Source organism: Lagopus muta, chromosome 1 (assembly GCF_023343835.1).
Source record: "Lagopus muta isolate bLagMut1 chromosome 1, bLagMut1 primary, whole genome shotgun sequence".
NCBI lineage: Eukaryota > Metazoa > Chordata > Aves > Galliformes > Phasianidae > Lagopus > Lagopus muta.
Window position 1 is genome coordinate 15,040,872 of NC_064433.1, and position 13,267 is coordinate 15,054,138.

The 13,267-nt window shown below is 37.5% G+C and overlaps 1 protein-coding gene across 7 annotated transcripts in view; it reads left to right on the forward strand.

The window, feature by feature from the left end:
- Nucleotides 1-13,267, forward strand: part of KIF21A (kinesin family member 21A) — an 83,695-nt gene that overhangs the window by 52,859 nt on the left and 17,569 nt on the right. For 5 of the 7 annotated variants that reach the window (XM_048964658.1, XM_048964668.1, XM_048964698.1 and 2 more), the window contains 11 exons: nt 363-470; nt 996-1,064; nt 1,175-1,380; nt 2,025-2,178; nt 2,561-2,761; nt 4,104-4,205; nt 4,786-4,951; nt 5,461-5,481; nt 8,946-9,006; nt 9,226-9,280; nt 10,842-11,059. In XM_048964658.1, coding sequence (XP_048820615.1) covers nt 363-470; nt 996-1,064; nt 1,175-1,380; nt 2,025-2,178; nt 2,561-2,761; nt 4,104-4,205; nt 4,786-4,951; nt 5,461-5,481; nt 8,946-9,006; nt 9,226-9,280; nt 10,842-11,059 — 1,361 coding nt within the window. The remainder of the gene's footprint in view (nt 1-362; nt 471-995; nt 1,065-1,174; nt 1,381-2,024; nt 2,179-2,560; nt 2,762-4,103; nt 4,206-4,785; nt 4,952-5,460; nt 5,482-8,945; nt 9,007-9,225; nt 9,281-10,841; nt 11,060-13,267) is intronic. The other 2 variants (XM_048964666.1, XM_048964688.1) reach the window with 1 other exon arrangement.

Here is a 13,267-nt window from a genome sequence, read left to right on the forward strand (position 1 = left end):
TCTCTGGAAAATAAGATCACCTGTGCATTTATCCAGTGGATGAATGTTACATGCTGTCAGCTGCTCAAAGGACTGAAAACAGAAGATATGAAGACTAGGCTATTCCTATGTGTGCATGACTGTCTGGGGAGCCCTTTTAGGTTTAATTAATGGAAATTACTGCATGAAACACGCAGAGCTGCTTGTGCTGCTTATTACCTGTTACTCAGCACTGAGTGAAGAAGACATTAGATGGAAGTAAATTGCTAAAAGCATGTAATATGCTGCAAGATGGCAGTTTGGAGAAAACTCTTTATATAAATGGGGGCAGGGAATAGCACTTCAATGCAAATGGCTTTTCTAAAGTGATGACTTCTTTACAGGTTCGTTTGATGAAACAAATGAAAGAAGAGCAGGAGAAAGCTAGAATGACTGAATCAAGAAGAAATAGAGAGATTGCACAGCTTAAAAAGGAGCAACGCAAACGAGAGGTGATTTAACAGATAAAGACCTTGCATTTGGGATAAATAGCTGTCACTGAGACAGCATTAAATTGAAGGCATGTGTCCTATGTATATGCATTCATTGAGGCTGGCACGTACCTGCTTTTTTTTTTTTTGCAAGTCAAAATACACATAATTTGGTTTGACTTCTGTGATCACTCAGTTCCTAGTTTCAAGTTATAAGTGCAACAGAAAACAAAAGACTTACTCATTATGTGTATCAGTATTATTTTATCACTGAATCTTTACAAAACTATTGCTACTGTCATGCTATTGCATGCAGGTGTTCTTTTTGATAGAGAGTAACTTTATTGAAACACTCATTTTTGTTCTGTCCTAAAAAGACCAAGAGCTGCAACTTGTCAAGTCACTTCACAAGAGTTCTGCAAACTTAGTTTAGTGTGTGAAGTTCATTTTATTTTATTTTTATTTTATTTTTTTAATTTATGTATATGGTAGATTTCTTGTAACAGAAAATGGAGGAAATATGTGCTGTTCATGTTTCTTCTGCAGCACCAGCTCAAGCTTCTGGAAGCTCAGAAAAGAAATCAGGAAGTTATCTTACGTCGCAAAACTGAAGAGGTATTGTCATAAAACAGTAATGCATCTTAGACAACAGAAGGTATTATATTGCTGCAACTTTGGATGTAGATATAGGGAGAGGTAGCTCTGTCTTTGCACTCTTGTTTCAGGTCACAGCCCTTCGTCGGCAAGTCAGGCCTCTGTCTGATAAAGTGGCAGGAAAAGTGAGTCGAAAGCTGAGTCTGCCTGAACATCCTACTCAAGAACCAAGTTCCAGCTCATCAGTTGAGCACGATGGTTCGAGGACAGCAGCACAGCAGAAGATGAGAATTCCTGTTGCAAGGGTTCAAGCATTATCTGTTACAAATGGAACAGGGTAAGGGTTAAAACTCTAAGAACTTGTCAAGAGGACTGAAAACTGCATGGACTTTACAGCAGATATTCTTGTGATGCTACTTATTTCAGTTGTTGGCATTTCTCAAACTATAGTCAGGTAATGCTCATAGAATGGATTTTTTTATCATTATCAAATGTAATTTCAATTTTATGAGCTTAAGTGTGGAATAACGTAAAACAACATTAAAGGATAAATTGCACTAAAATTTCAAAATCCAGTTAATCTATTTTTAAAGAAATATCCTTATTGGTCCATTTAATTCAAATACAATCTTGTTGCAAAACATTGTTTAATATATACTGATATATATACTGATGATTTTCCACTGCAGTTTCAAGTACGTTTCCTTGTTAAACAGGGAGTGATTCTTAGATGTCATTTTATTTCAGTTGTGCATCATGTAAGATGCCAGGGTTTGGTTCCTTTTTTCAAATGCTATGTACTAGAATATAGTAGAATTTGGTGGGGGAGTGCAGGTAGGTGTCTAGTGCAATGACAAATTGCAGGAAATTTTGCAAAGTATTTTTAAGTTATCCATTAAAAGTATTCTGGCCTGATTGTTTCCACGTTCAAATCTGAACTACTTCAGCCTCAGATGTATGTTTTTCCTGAATTTACCACAGGAAGAAATACCAGCGGAAAGCAGTGACAAGCAGAGTTTACTCCTCAAGGGCAGCCAGGATGAAGTGGCAGCTACTTGAACGCAGAGTCACTGATATCATTATGCAGAGGATGACCATTTCCAATATGGAGGCAGATATGAATAGGTTACTTACGGTGGGTGAGCTGCTATGGACTATGATCTGCGTGGCCATATTGACTGTAAAGAGAGTGCTGTGTTTGTGTTTGTGGTAAATGTGTTGCTGTGATGCCAGCATAAGCAGCGACTTGGAATCCCTTGCTGTCAATGAAGAAACTTTTAACTTCTGTGCACTTTTGGATGATAGGATTTCTGTGCTTAGCAAGGAATAGAAGCTGTAATGGGCTAATGTGTAAATATATTAATATACTTAAGTGTGGAATTTCTTTCTTCCTGTAGAAATAATGACATGTTAGTTAAATTTTAAAAAGGAAAGGAAAACATGAAGAAGGTATACTTCAGTGCCTTAAGTGTTTACTAATTATTTTCTATGTAATGTTTTGTCTTTGGGGAAAGTAGCAACGTGAAGAACTTACAAGAAGAAGAGAGAAGCTTTCAAAGAAAAGGGAGAAGCTCATCAGGGATGGGGGTGGCAGTGAAGCAGATAGAAATGTCCAGAACATAAATGAAGAAATGGAATCACTAACTGCAAATATAGACTACATTAATGACAGCATTTCTGACTGCCAAGCAAATATTATGCAAATGGAAGAAGCAAAGGTAGGTCAAATATTAATTTAAATAATGGAAAGGCGGAAGAGAAGCAGCCTTGAAAATGTGCTTTAAGTAAGAAATGAGTTTTATTTTCATTCTGTGGTTATTGAATTAGGAACTAGGAATAAGTCAAGTCTGGAGTGAAGGCTGTTTATACAACTGGACTTTGAGATATGAATCTTGGGCTTAATGTTGTAATGAAAGTTAAATACTGCAAAGTGCTTAAACATCAAAACTGATGCTTTCTATTCTCCTGGTGCCAAATTGAGTTATTGGAATCAAGGGTTATCAGCTTGTATTCTCTTTCTGCAGCTGTTGATATACTTCTATTTTGTTGTATTGTTTTTGTATGCTTCAAATATACATAAGCAATTTTGTATGTCATCACCTCTGTAAATTCTTTTTATTACCTATTGCATTTTTATAAATTTTCAGTTATGGAACAGTTGCTATCTGTAATCAAGGAGGCTTTTCAGGAAAAGCTGCTTGAGATAGACTTTAGACAGACAGTTTCCCATTAAATTGCTGCTATGATTGATGTAGAAAGTTGTGTGTTATCAAAAGCAGTGAAATTCATGTGTGAAAACTTCATATGCATCACGCTGTACATGATCCAGCATGAAGAACACACCAGACAGTCTTTTAGATCTCTCAATGCATGATGGTATGAAGTTTAAACAGTAACACCAACTCTTTTTTTTATATAGCAGTTTCTGAGTTCTCCCTGTGCCACACTGGGCTAAGTTGTGCCTTAATGCATTGTACATTGCCAGCAGCTTTTACTGTTTTAATCGCATCAGGGTTCCTTGAATTTTGGACAGCATGGTGCGAGGTTACTGGACTTTATACTAACAATAAAACGGTAGTGAACACAAACAATTATTCCTAAGGGTTCCAGAGCACTTAATACTAACTGAGAGTAATCAGAAAAATGATGAAAAGAATAGTGGGAGAGATCTTCAAATACACAAAGGCTGCAGAGATTAAAGAAATGCACTTATTTCTGTATGCACTGTGAATAGTGTAGTCTGCAGAAAGAAGGGCTCTGAGTTAGAGGCTAGTAAGAGCATTCTGATAGGAAAGAAATGAAGCATTGCAAGAGACTTGGAAGGATGTGGAATCTGTACCATGAGGTAGTTTGGGGATAGTTTGGAAGAAAAAACACACACACACACAAAAAAAACCCCACCAGGATGAAACTGTGTGGCATGGTGTAGAGGTACCTGAGGGAATAACTGGGTGATGTTGCAACATTCTCTTACTGTTTCTGTTTTCTGTAATTATGGTATTGTTACAAGAAAACCTTTATTTTTTCCCAAACCTGACGGTTTTATTGCTGCATATGTAGGAAGAAGGAGAGACCTTGGATGTAACGGCAGTGATAAATGCTTGCACTTTGACAGAAGCCCGATATTTGCTTGATCACTTCCTCACAATGGGTATCAATAAGGTAATGCAGATTGTGAAACGTGTGTGCATCAGGACTATTCCATGTATCATGAGCTGAGTTGGTAAAGGTTGGCTCATTTGAATTTATGACTATAGAAAGTAAACGCAAACAAAGCAAAGCAGGTCAGCACTAATGAGTTGCACTGGCTCAGAGTGGAGGCCCTTGAGATCCTTTGTACCCTTCAAGCTGTTACCTGTTTTTCAATCCCCAGAAGAGTCCACTTCCCTCTATGAAAAACTAGTGCTGTTGTAGGAACACTATGAGGTAATTAGTAATCGAATTGTTTCCATGTTTTTTTTAACAAGCTCTGAGATAGTGCTCAGTGGTTGTGGTTTTTGGTTTTGTTTTTGTTTTTTTAATAAGACTGGCACAGCAACTTTCTTGAAAATAAGATCCATTTTAAAAATTAGTTTCAAGATAGGATAACATATTATTTCATGGCGTGCTTTGGTCAGACTTGGGCTTTTGAGTAGAGCAAGATGGGCTTTTCATAGAACTTTGGGAAGTAATGTTTTCATAGTGAGTATTTGGCACTTTATGACAATGTACATGTGAATCACGTACTTATTTTCTCTCTTAGGGGCTCCAAGCAGCTCAGAAAGAAGCTCAGATTAAAGTTCTTGAGGGGCGCCTTAAGCAGACAGAAATTACTAGTGCTACTCAAAACCAGCTGCTGTTTCATATGCTAAAAGAGAAAGCTGAGTTGAATCCCGAACTTGACGCTTTACTGGGTCATGCTCTGCAAGGTAGTTTTGTCATCTTATATTCCAAATAGTCAGCTGCATGTCACGTTTGCCTCTCATGCATGCTGTACTGGGCATTCTAGGTTGTTTCTTTTCTGAATAGATGCTGTATTTTAATGTATTAAATTTTTAATTATTTCACAATTGATATGCACGTATGTCATGTGTAAGTATATCCACTCAGCAGTGAAATGTAGGAAATTCAGAAGCTTTTTATTACTGAGGCTTTAAAATTCAAGTATTTAACTTATTACTTTTATAAAAGACTGCTTTTACAGTTTCATATGATCTTAATTTTTGAATGTGGAATTCTAAACGTAATTCTGTTCAATCATTTGTTAGTCATTTTCAAAGTGGCATCGTATGTCTGCTACGGCATCTATTCTACTTCTTGTGAGATAGTAGTAAGGAAAAGAATAGGGTACATTTGGGTACTTTTGTTTTATTTCTCTTTACAACTGGATATGTTTTGATTGGAGTGTTGCTTTTGTTTCCTTGTTGTTATTGCACAGACCTAGATAGCATACCACTGGGTAAGTATGTCTAGCTTTCTGTGTACTGTACAGCTGCATGAATTACTAATTCATTCATGTTCACTAACTGGTATATCTTAGAATTCATGTGTGTGTGAAGTTTGCATGCTGTAAATGTACTCATTTATTATGAGCTTAATGAACATTTCTTCCTTTCTGAAACGACCTTTAGCCTCACATTATCTTTGTTAGACATGATTTTGACTGAGGAAAAAGAAATAATTCATAAATGCAGTTCATTTTTTGTAGACAAATTACTTTGTAATGTAAATAATTTACAGAATCCAGATACCTCACTTTTTCAATTGGATTTAGTTTCTGACCACTAATTTTGGGGAGATGAATCTTTTGTTGCTTCTAAACAGTTTTCAAGTAAATGGCATACATTTCCTTCTCTCCTGTGACTCCTGGTCACGAAATTGGCTATGTTTGAAACCTCAAATATTCCTGATGTCAGTAACAGTTTGTTTTGTATCATCTGTTCCTTCTAAGCCCGTGAAGCTATCCAGGAATATATCATATATACCAGACTTTGTCTTAAAGTGTATAGATTATTGCCAGAGCTGGTGAGAGCAGTTATAGCTGTGCAGTGCCCTGGCAGGTGACACCTGATAAACAGGCCAGGGCATGCTGCTGCATTTGCTGAGTATTTCTTCAGATGCACCAGTGGTTATTAGTGATGTAGTTTGTCTAAAATAGCCTCTGTACTGTATACATGTGCATGTGTGTGCCTGTTCACCCCTGTTGGAGTGAAAACAAAGCTTCTCTAGCCAGGATGTTTGCATTTCCTTTTAGCTCTAGATGGGACTTGTTAGAGGCATCTAGAGCAACCTTTTGAAAATAATTTTGTTAAATGCATTGAAACAGTAGCGCTGTTGTAAAAATTTTTGGAAAATATGTGTGTTAAAGAAGCTTTTTAATACTCTGAAAGCCTGAATTGGGGCTTTTAAAACACATGTCAATCAGGACTGCGTTAACACTTAATAGGAAGGAAGCTTCACTGTGAGTGTATCTAAACTGAATATGCCATACTAACCTTAGTCCACACTGAAATTTGCGCTTTTGGTAGTCTGTATTTTGTAGATCACTCGTAGGTAGACCTTTTTAGCTGGAGGAAGTTCAGAAAGTACTGAAGAGAGGCTTCAAGGCTGGGACTGCCAGCTGCATGGCTGGGGCACGGCACACTGGCTGCAAGGCTCCCTGGTAAATCAGTATCTCAATAGGCTGCCTGGAAGCTCAGGGGCAGTACTGAGCTCCATCCCAGGCAGTAACTGTACCTTCAGAGTCCTGGTCATCAGCTGCTCTTGCCTTCGATGCCTTTTTGCAGCTCTGCAGTCTGTATGTTTTTAGCAGTTTGAAACCCACTTGGCTTGGGGAACTCCTGCATTTCTCCAGTGTAGTTGTGTACCTGTGCTCAAGTGTAGACTGAAGAAAAGGTTTCAGTCTGCATCAAATTACATTATAGGCTCAGGTTTTTACCTTCAGACCAGGCTTCTTATGCACACCTACTTTGTGTGTGGATGAACTCTTCACACCTATTGAGACGTTACTGTGACCACAAAGTTGGGTCTTGAAGTCACTCCTTTCTGAAGCACCTTCCCACCCGTGACATCTGGTTGTGCCTGGTTGTGACTAAGAGTTTTGTATGTGCAGATCCTGAAAGAGCAGCTCAGATGTCATCTCCTTTGGATTAAATTGCTGGCTTGCTGCACTGTTCTGGCACTGTTCATTTTTCTTTGTGTGAGGATGAAGACCTCGTCATGAAGTCATCAGAAAAGCTCTCCACTGGTCTTTGATCACTGGCTTATTAACAGTTATGTCTCCTGCTCCTCATAAGCAGTACTGCCTTCAATGGCTTAATTGTTTCTTTTTATCTCTTGCTCAGGACTTCTTGTGGAATCTTGCTCTTCTGTCCCTTTTTGTTGGTTCTTTGTGCTGTTTTCTACCTGGGGCCTCTCACAGGCTTCCTGTGATCCACTGCAGATAAACTCCAGAAAAATATTTATGTAGCATGTCAGGGCATGTTAGTGGGAATCCACAAGTAGAATCCTATCTTTTGTGGCCATATTGCTCTTTCTACTTTTCACAGGTACAGCAGAGTTGATCACAAGCCCTTTATGGGAAGGTCACGACTTTTCCAGGAAACATTTTTTAGAAGTAGCGTGGGCAAGAAGGCAGCATTTTCCCTTTCTTTATTTCTTTGGACAGTTCAGCTGGAGACTATTTATCTTTCCCCCAATTTCTCCAAAACATACTTAAATTCCATATTTTAAATTTAGGTTCATGAATTACAACACAAATTAAAAATTGGTGGACACACTTATTTTAATATGGGTACTAAATATATTGGTTCTCTGTATTACAGAAGTTATTTAAATATTTAAATATAAAAAAGAGATATTTAAATAATCTTATCAAACAATAAAGAAGAGATTTAGAAGAAAGTTGTGAGAGTATTATTTAATCCCTAACGTTTCATGATTATGTTCAAAAATATGGAACTTGGAGGAATTTAATATCTATATCTTTAAACTATGCATAGAATGTATTATTATACTAACATGCAAGTAAGAAAATTTGTTTTCTCAGCAATTTGGAATTGTTGTACATATGACCTGGACTGATCCTCTTAGCTTAATGTTTTGCACCATTTGCATGCAGACATGCATCGATCTGATGTTTGATAGTATTACAGGGTGTGACGTGCATGCTGGGTTTGTCTGTTGTGAACAGCTTTATGTCTCCATTTTTCTTCAGGATCATTTTATACTGAAGAACTTTGTGCAGTTAGCTTCAACAATCAGTATTTTTTAGAAACAGTTCTACAGTATTACGTGGTGGTCATCCTGTTTTGAAACCTAGATGCTTATGTACTAATGAAGTGCTTGTTTCTTGTCAGGCTGATATTGCAATTCTGCATAAACTGATCTGAGCCTCATCTCACTTGCTAGTTAAAAATGCATTATTTCTTTCACTGTAACACATTTGATGCAGTATTGGAGCAAGATGATTATGAAAAAGGAGTCAGAACAGAGATCCTCACTGTCCATTGATTTGCATCTTCTCTTGCACGTCTTGCAGATAATGTCTTTTGCTTTGTCCTCTTTCTTTCTTCCAGATTTCATTCTACAGTTTATTTCTCTTTCTCTGTCATCCATGTTGCTCTGCTACGATGAATAGAGGACCACATCCAACACAGTATGCCAAGGTCTATGATTTCTTTAGGCTGTGTGAAAGAACTCAGGACAACTTATCAGTGTAAAGGTTACAGAAAAAAATAGAGAAAACCAGGAAAATTCCATGAGAACTGACTAGCAAATAGTGAAGAATATTTGTAAATCCCTACCTTTCATATGCTGATCATCTACATTCAGTGTTGTCTGAATTGTTCTGCATAGTATGCAAAGCCCGAATATCCTTTTGTAGTTGGACAGGCTAACAATATTATTTTGGAATTTTTCTAGAAAATTTGGAAGATAGTACTGATGAGGATGCTCCATTGCATAGCCCTGGGACAGAAGGAAGGTGAGTGATCTTTGTTAACAGCTAACTGGGTCTGGTTCTAAAAAAATTACTGTCCTTTCTTCTTTTTGTAACACATATTACATATTCATCAGAAGATACCTGTGGTGTGTTTTCCTTTCAGTTTGCCTATCAATTCAATGGAAAGAAACATTAAATTAAAATATGCATTCTAAAAAGTTAACTATTTTCTTACTAATTGTGTTGCAATTTTTTGTTTAGTGCATTATCTTCGGATCTTTTGAAGCTTTGTGGTGAAGTCAAACCCAAAAGCAAGGTATACTGTAGAATAATTAGAATTCATACTTAAATGCATCTTCTGAAGGATGCTATTACTTTGCTCTAGAGTCATAAGTGAGCAAAGACAAACAGAAGGTGAACTGAGATAATGCTTGTATGATTTTTATGTAGTGTGTTTTTTGTGTAATACTCCTCTCTGTAAAGTAATAATAAAAATACATTGTTTTTCAGTATCTTGTGGCTGAATTTTCATACTTACAGAACAGATATTTTCATAAATTTAATAGCATTCCAAACTGAGTAGATTTGCAGTTTAGTATTAATTAACATCATGAAGGGTAGAGGTCGGGGTATGTTCAAGTTGGGGATTAGGAAAAGATTCATCACTGGGGGTAGCTGGGCGTAGAACAGGCTGCACAAGGCCCCAGGCTGCCAGAGCTCAGGGAGTGTTTGGACAACACTCTCAGACACGTAAAGTTTGAAGTTTGGATGGTGCTGTGTGGAGCAAGGTGTTGGACTTGAGGATCCTTGTGGATCTCTTCCAACTCAGAATATTCTATGATTCTACAATTAACGAGGCTGCTGTTTAATATTAATGTCAGTGGAAACAGAAGGCATTTTTTTTAAAATTTGCTTCTGTGGTCATAGGAATTTAAGGAGCTTATAAGATAAAGTTTGACCTTCAGGTTCTAAATTAAAGTTATCATTACAGGTAGGTTGACTGCAGTTTAATATTAATGGCAGTGGGAACTAGAAATGTGTACTGTTTGTGATTTGCTGCTGTGGTCACAGGAGCATAAAGCAAATGGAAGTAGAAGTTCTAGCCTCTATGCTTTGATCTGCAGTTGACTCTGGAGGACTGTATCTAAGTTGGCTGTTATAACAAATAACACTGATAGTGTTATTTGGCTGCGCAGCTCTTTGGGTAGGTAAACTGAAGGAGTTTGATCTGAAAATGTTGGCATGAAGTAAACATGTCATTTTTGTGAGGGCTGTGTTCACACTGGGCTTTTGTCTTTCCCAGAGGCGTTGTTTTCCTTAAGGAATAGATTTTAAATTTGCAGCAACTAAACTCCTAACATGCATGACCAGTTCTCTAAGAATGATTGTTGCACAGAGCTTGGCTCCTCTGTGAGGCTTTCTGCTGTTTCCTAGCTGTTGAAATGCTGAGAGAATCTTAATTCATCTCAGCTTATGTCAGTTTAGAAGTAGTTTAAGCCAAGTAGCAGCTACTTTTACATCGGAAGCATCATAGTAAGACATCATTGTAATTGTAGTTATTTAAATTCACACTTTGCGTTACTCCTCTGCTTTAAAACATTTCATTTGGATAAATCTTAGGGAGTAATAGATGCTTGTAGTTAGTTTCTGAGGACATCCTTTCAAACAGTTGTCAAGTCAATGTTTTTCAGTGTTGAATTTGACTTACCTTCTCTGAAATCATTGGAGTACAGATGAGCTTCCTAATTTAGTTTCTAAAGGAAGCTGCCAAGTGATTTGAGAATGCCATTTACAAGCTAATGATAATCTTAAATGTAGCACTGTTGAAACATTCTAGATCGTGATTAAGTCGCAACTTGGTTTTTGTTTGTCTCCAGGCCCGCCGGAGGACGACTACACAGATGGAATTGCTGTATGCAGATAGCAGTGATTTAGTCTCTGACATTAGTGCTGCAGAATCAACTTTGCCTGGCCTTCTTGCATCTGCTGCAGAAACCCAAGAAAGTGGGATGACTGCTGACACAAATGATACTTCTGCTAGGGACAGAGAGTTTATTCCCCCACCATCTGGCTTACCTTCTAAGATAGGCAGCATGTAAGTTTGGCCATGCTGTACTAATTGTTCTTTGCTTTTTAAAAATGCATGTTGCCCATTTCTTCTAATCTATTATTTTAACTTTACAAGGTAGGTTAATACACTTGAAGCTTACTAAATAATACTGACAAAACCTTTCCTTCTTTTCTGCCGTCACCACTTTAGACATTAGAAACACACTGTTGAAAATAATGTGCTGCTTACAGGAGATCCAAACTTCTCTTGTTTTGTCATAGTGAAATAATCATTGCCTTGGGAAAAAATCCATCTGGTACCTCAGATACTTTGTTTCACTAGTGCCCTGGGAAATTTGCTTTCTTGAGGTGCAGCAAGAATATGCTTAGAACAGCAGGGAGATCAAAACCAAACCAAAACAAATAACTGGCAACAAGAAAAAATGGAGCAGTGTACCAATAGTATCTGAGTGTGGTCTCAGCTGTCGGGTAAAATCTTTGTGGGAGACTTCATGCAGACCATGCTTAACGTGAAGAAATCTTTACACTTGCATGCTCAATTAATGTAAAGCTTGATACAGACACAGTTAATACTAGGAATCCTCAAAAATCCTTTCTAGTTACAGACTGTGCTTATCAGCAGAACAGTTTTACTAATTGAAATTATTACTTGATACCAAATTAAACTACAAATTTTGTTTTCATCCTTTTTATTATGAGGCCAGTAGTTGTGTCTCATGTACTCCAATGTGTTTTATTTCATTTGCTCTTAGTGTTCTTTTTATATCTTGTGATATTACTGGTGATTATTAGCCATTCACTGCTAGAGATGCTAGAGACCTGTATTGTTAGATACTAGCTCATGTGTTCCATGAGCTCTTGTGTAAACTAATTGCACATGTTGTATTCAGTGATATGGAAAAACCATACCCCATAGCCATCTTCATGTCACAAATGCTGGAATTAGGCATCTTTCACTATTCACCTGTCCTATCTGCATAATATTTTTACAGTGGTTTCCATCTGATGTACACTTGCAATTTTGTGTTATTTCTACTGTGTGTTTCTGGCATGTGCTTGAAGTGGCAACCATAAAAACATAAAACTGAACCATAAAACACTGCTGACAGCAATTATTAACCCATGCTGATGCCTTCAGTGCATTTTACATGTTGAATATGCTTGAAAATAATGCTCTTGGGGGGTTAGGATATGTGGGGAAACCCACATATTTTAGCTGTTAGGCTGAGTTCACTAGAGATTGTTGAAGCTTCAAGATTTAAAACATCAAGTTTTGTGGCCTGACAACCAGGACTCAGGTAATAGCAACTTTTGCCTAGCTCCATCCGCTTTGTGAAAGTCATCTAGCATGTAGCAAAACAGAATTTTTCTACACAACTATATTCTGTGGGCATTATATAGTTGTCAGTAAATCATTTCAGTCAGCAGCAGGCCTCACTTCTTGTGTTTTCTTATTGCTCAAAATTGCCACAATCAGCCTGGCCTGTAGTGATGTCTTTGCTGTAAGTGAAAGGGTGTTTTTCTGGCTTTTTTCTTTTTCTTTTTTCCTCTTATTTTTTTTCTTTTTCTCTCTCTCTTTTTTTTTTTTTTTTAACAACTAGAGCTCAGTATACTTACTACAGCATGTCTGCTTTTGCAGGTCATTTTTGAAGAAAGGCTGTCTTTGTGAGCCACCTGGCCTTCCCATTTGAGCTATGTGGTACTCACAGCTATTGTAATAAACTACATTCTGAAACAGAATGTAATCTTACCCGCAGTGAGCTTTAACTTCCTTGTGTCACTTAATTGGCATTCTGAGATGTGGGAGTAATAAAAGTAATCCAAAATATGCATTCTCTGGAAGTAACAGTAATTTTATGCTGAGATGTAAAGTTAAGTGTGTGCTTACGCACAAACGTTGCTGTGGAAACCCCACTATTTCCTTAGTTCTGTGATGATTCCAAGACCTGGTCCTGAATGTCCGTGGCTAATGCTGAGTCCAACAGTCAGTTTGTTTGGAGTTCTGTTTACAGGCACAGCTGGTTCTTTGTCCTTTGATACTCCTACTTAATCTCAGCAGCCTCTGCAGAGCAGAGTGGTCTCCTGTAGGTCTTGTGTCAGATTTGCCAGCTCTGTTCAGATGTCTCTGATACGATGGAAGTCCTAAAGGATGCTGAAAACCTATAATTAGATGTGTGTCTTGCACTTTTTCATTCAGGTCATCAATAGGGATGCACCTGATCTGGGGTATTTT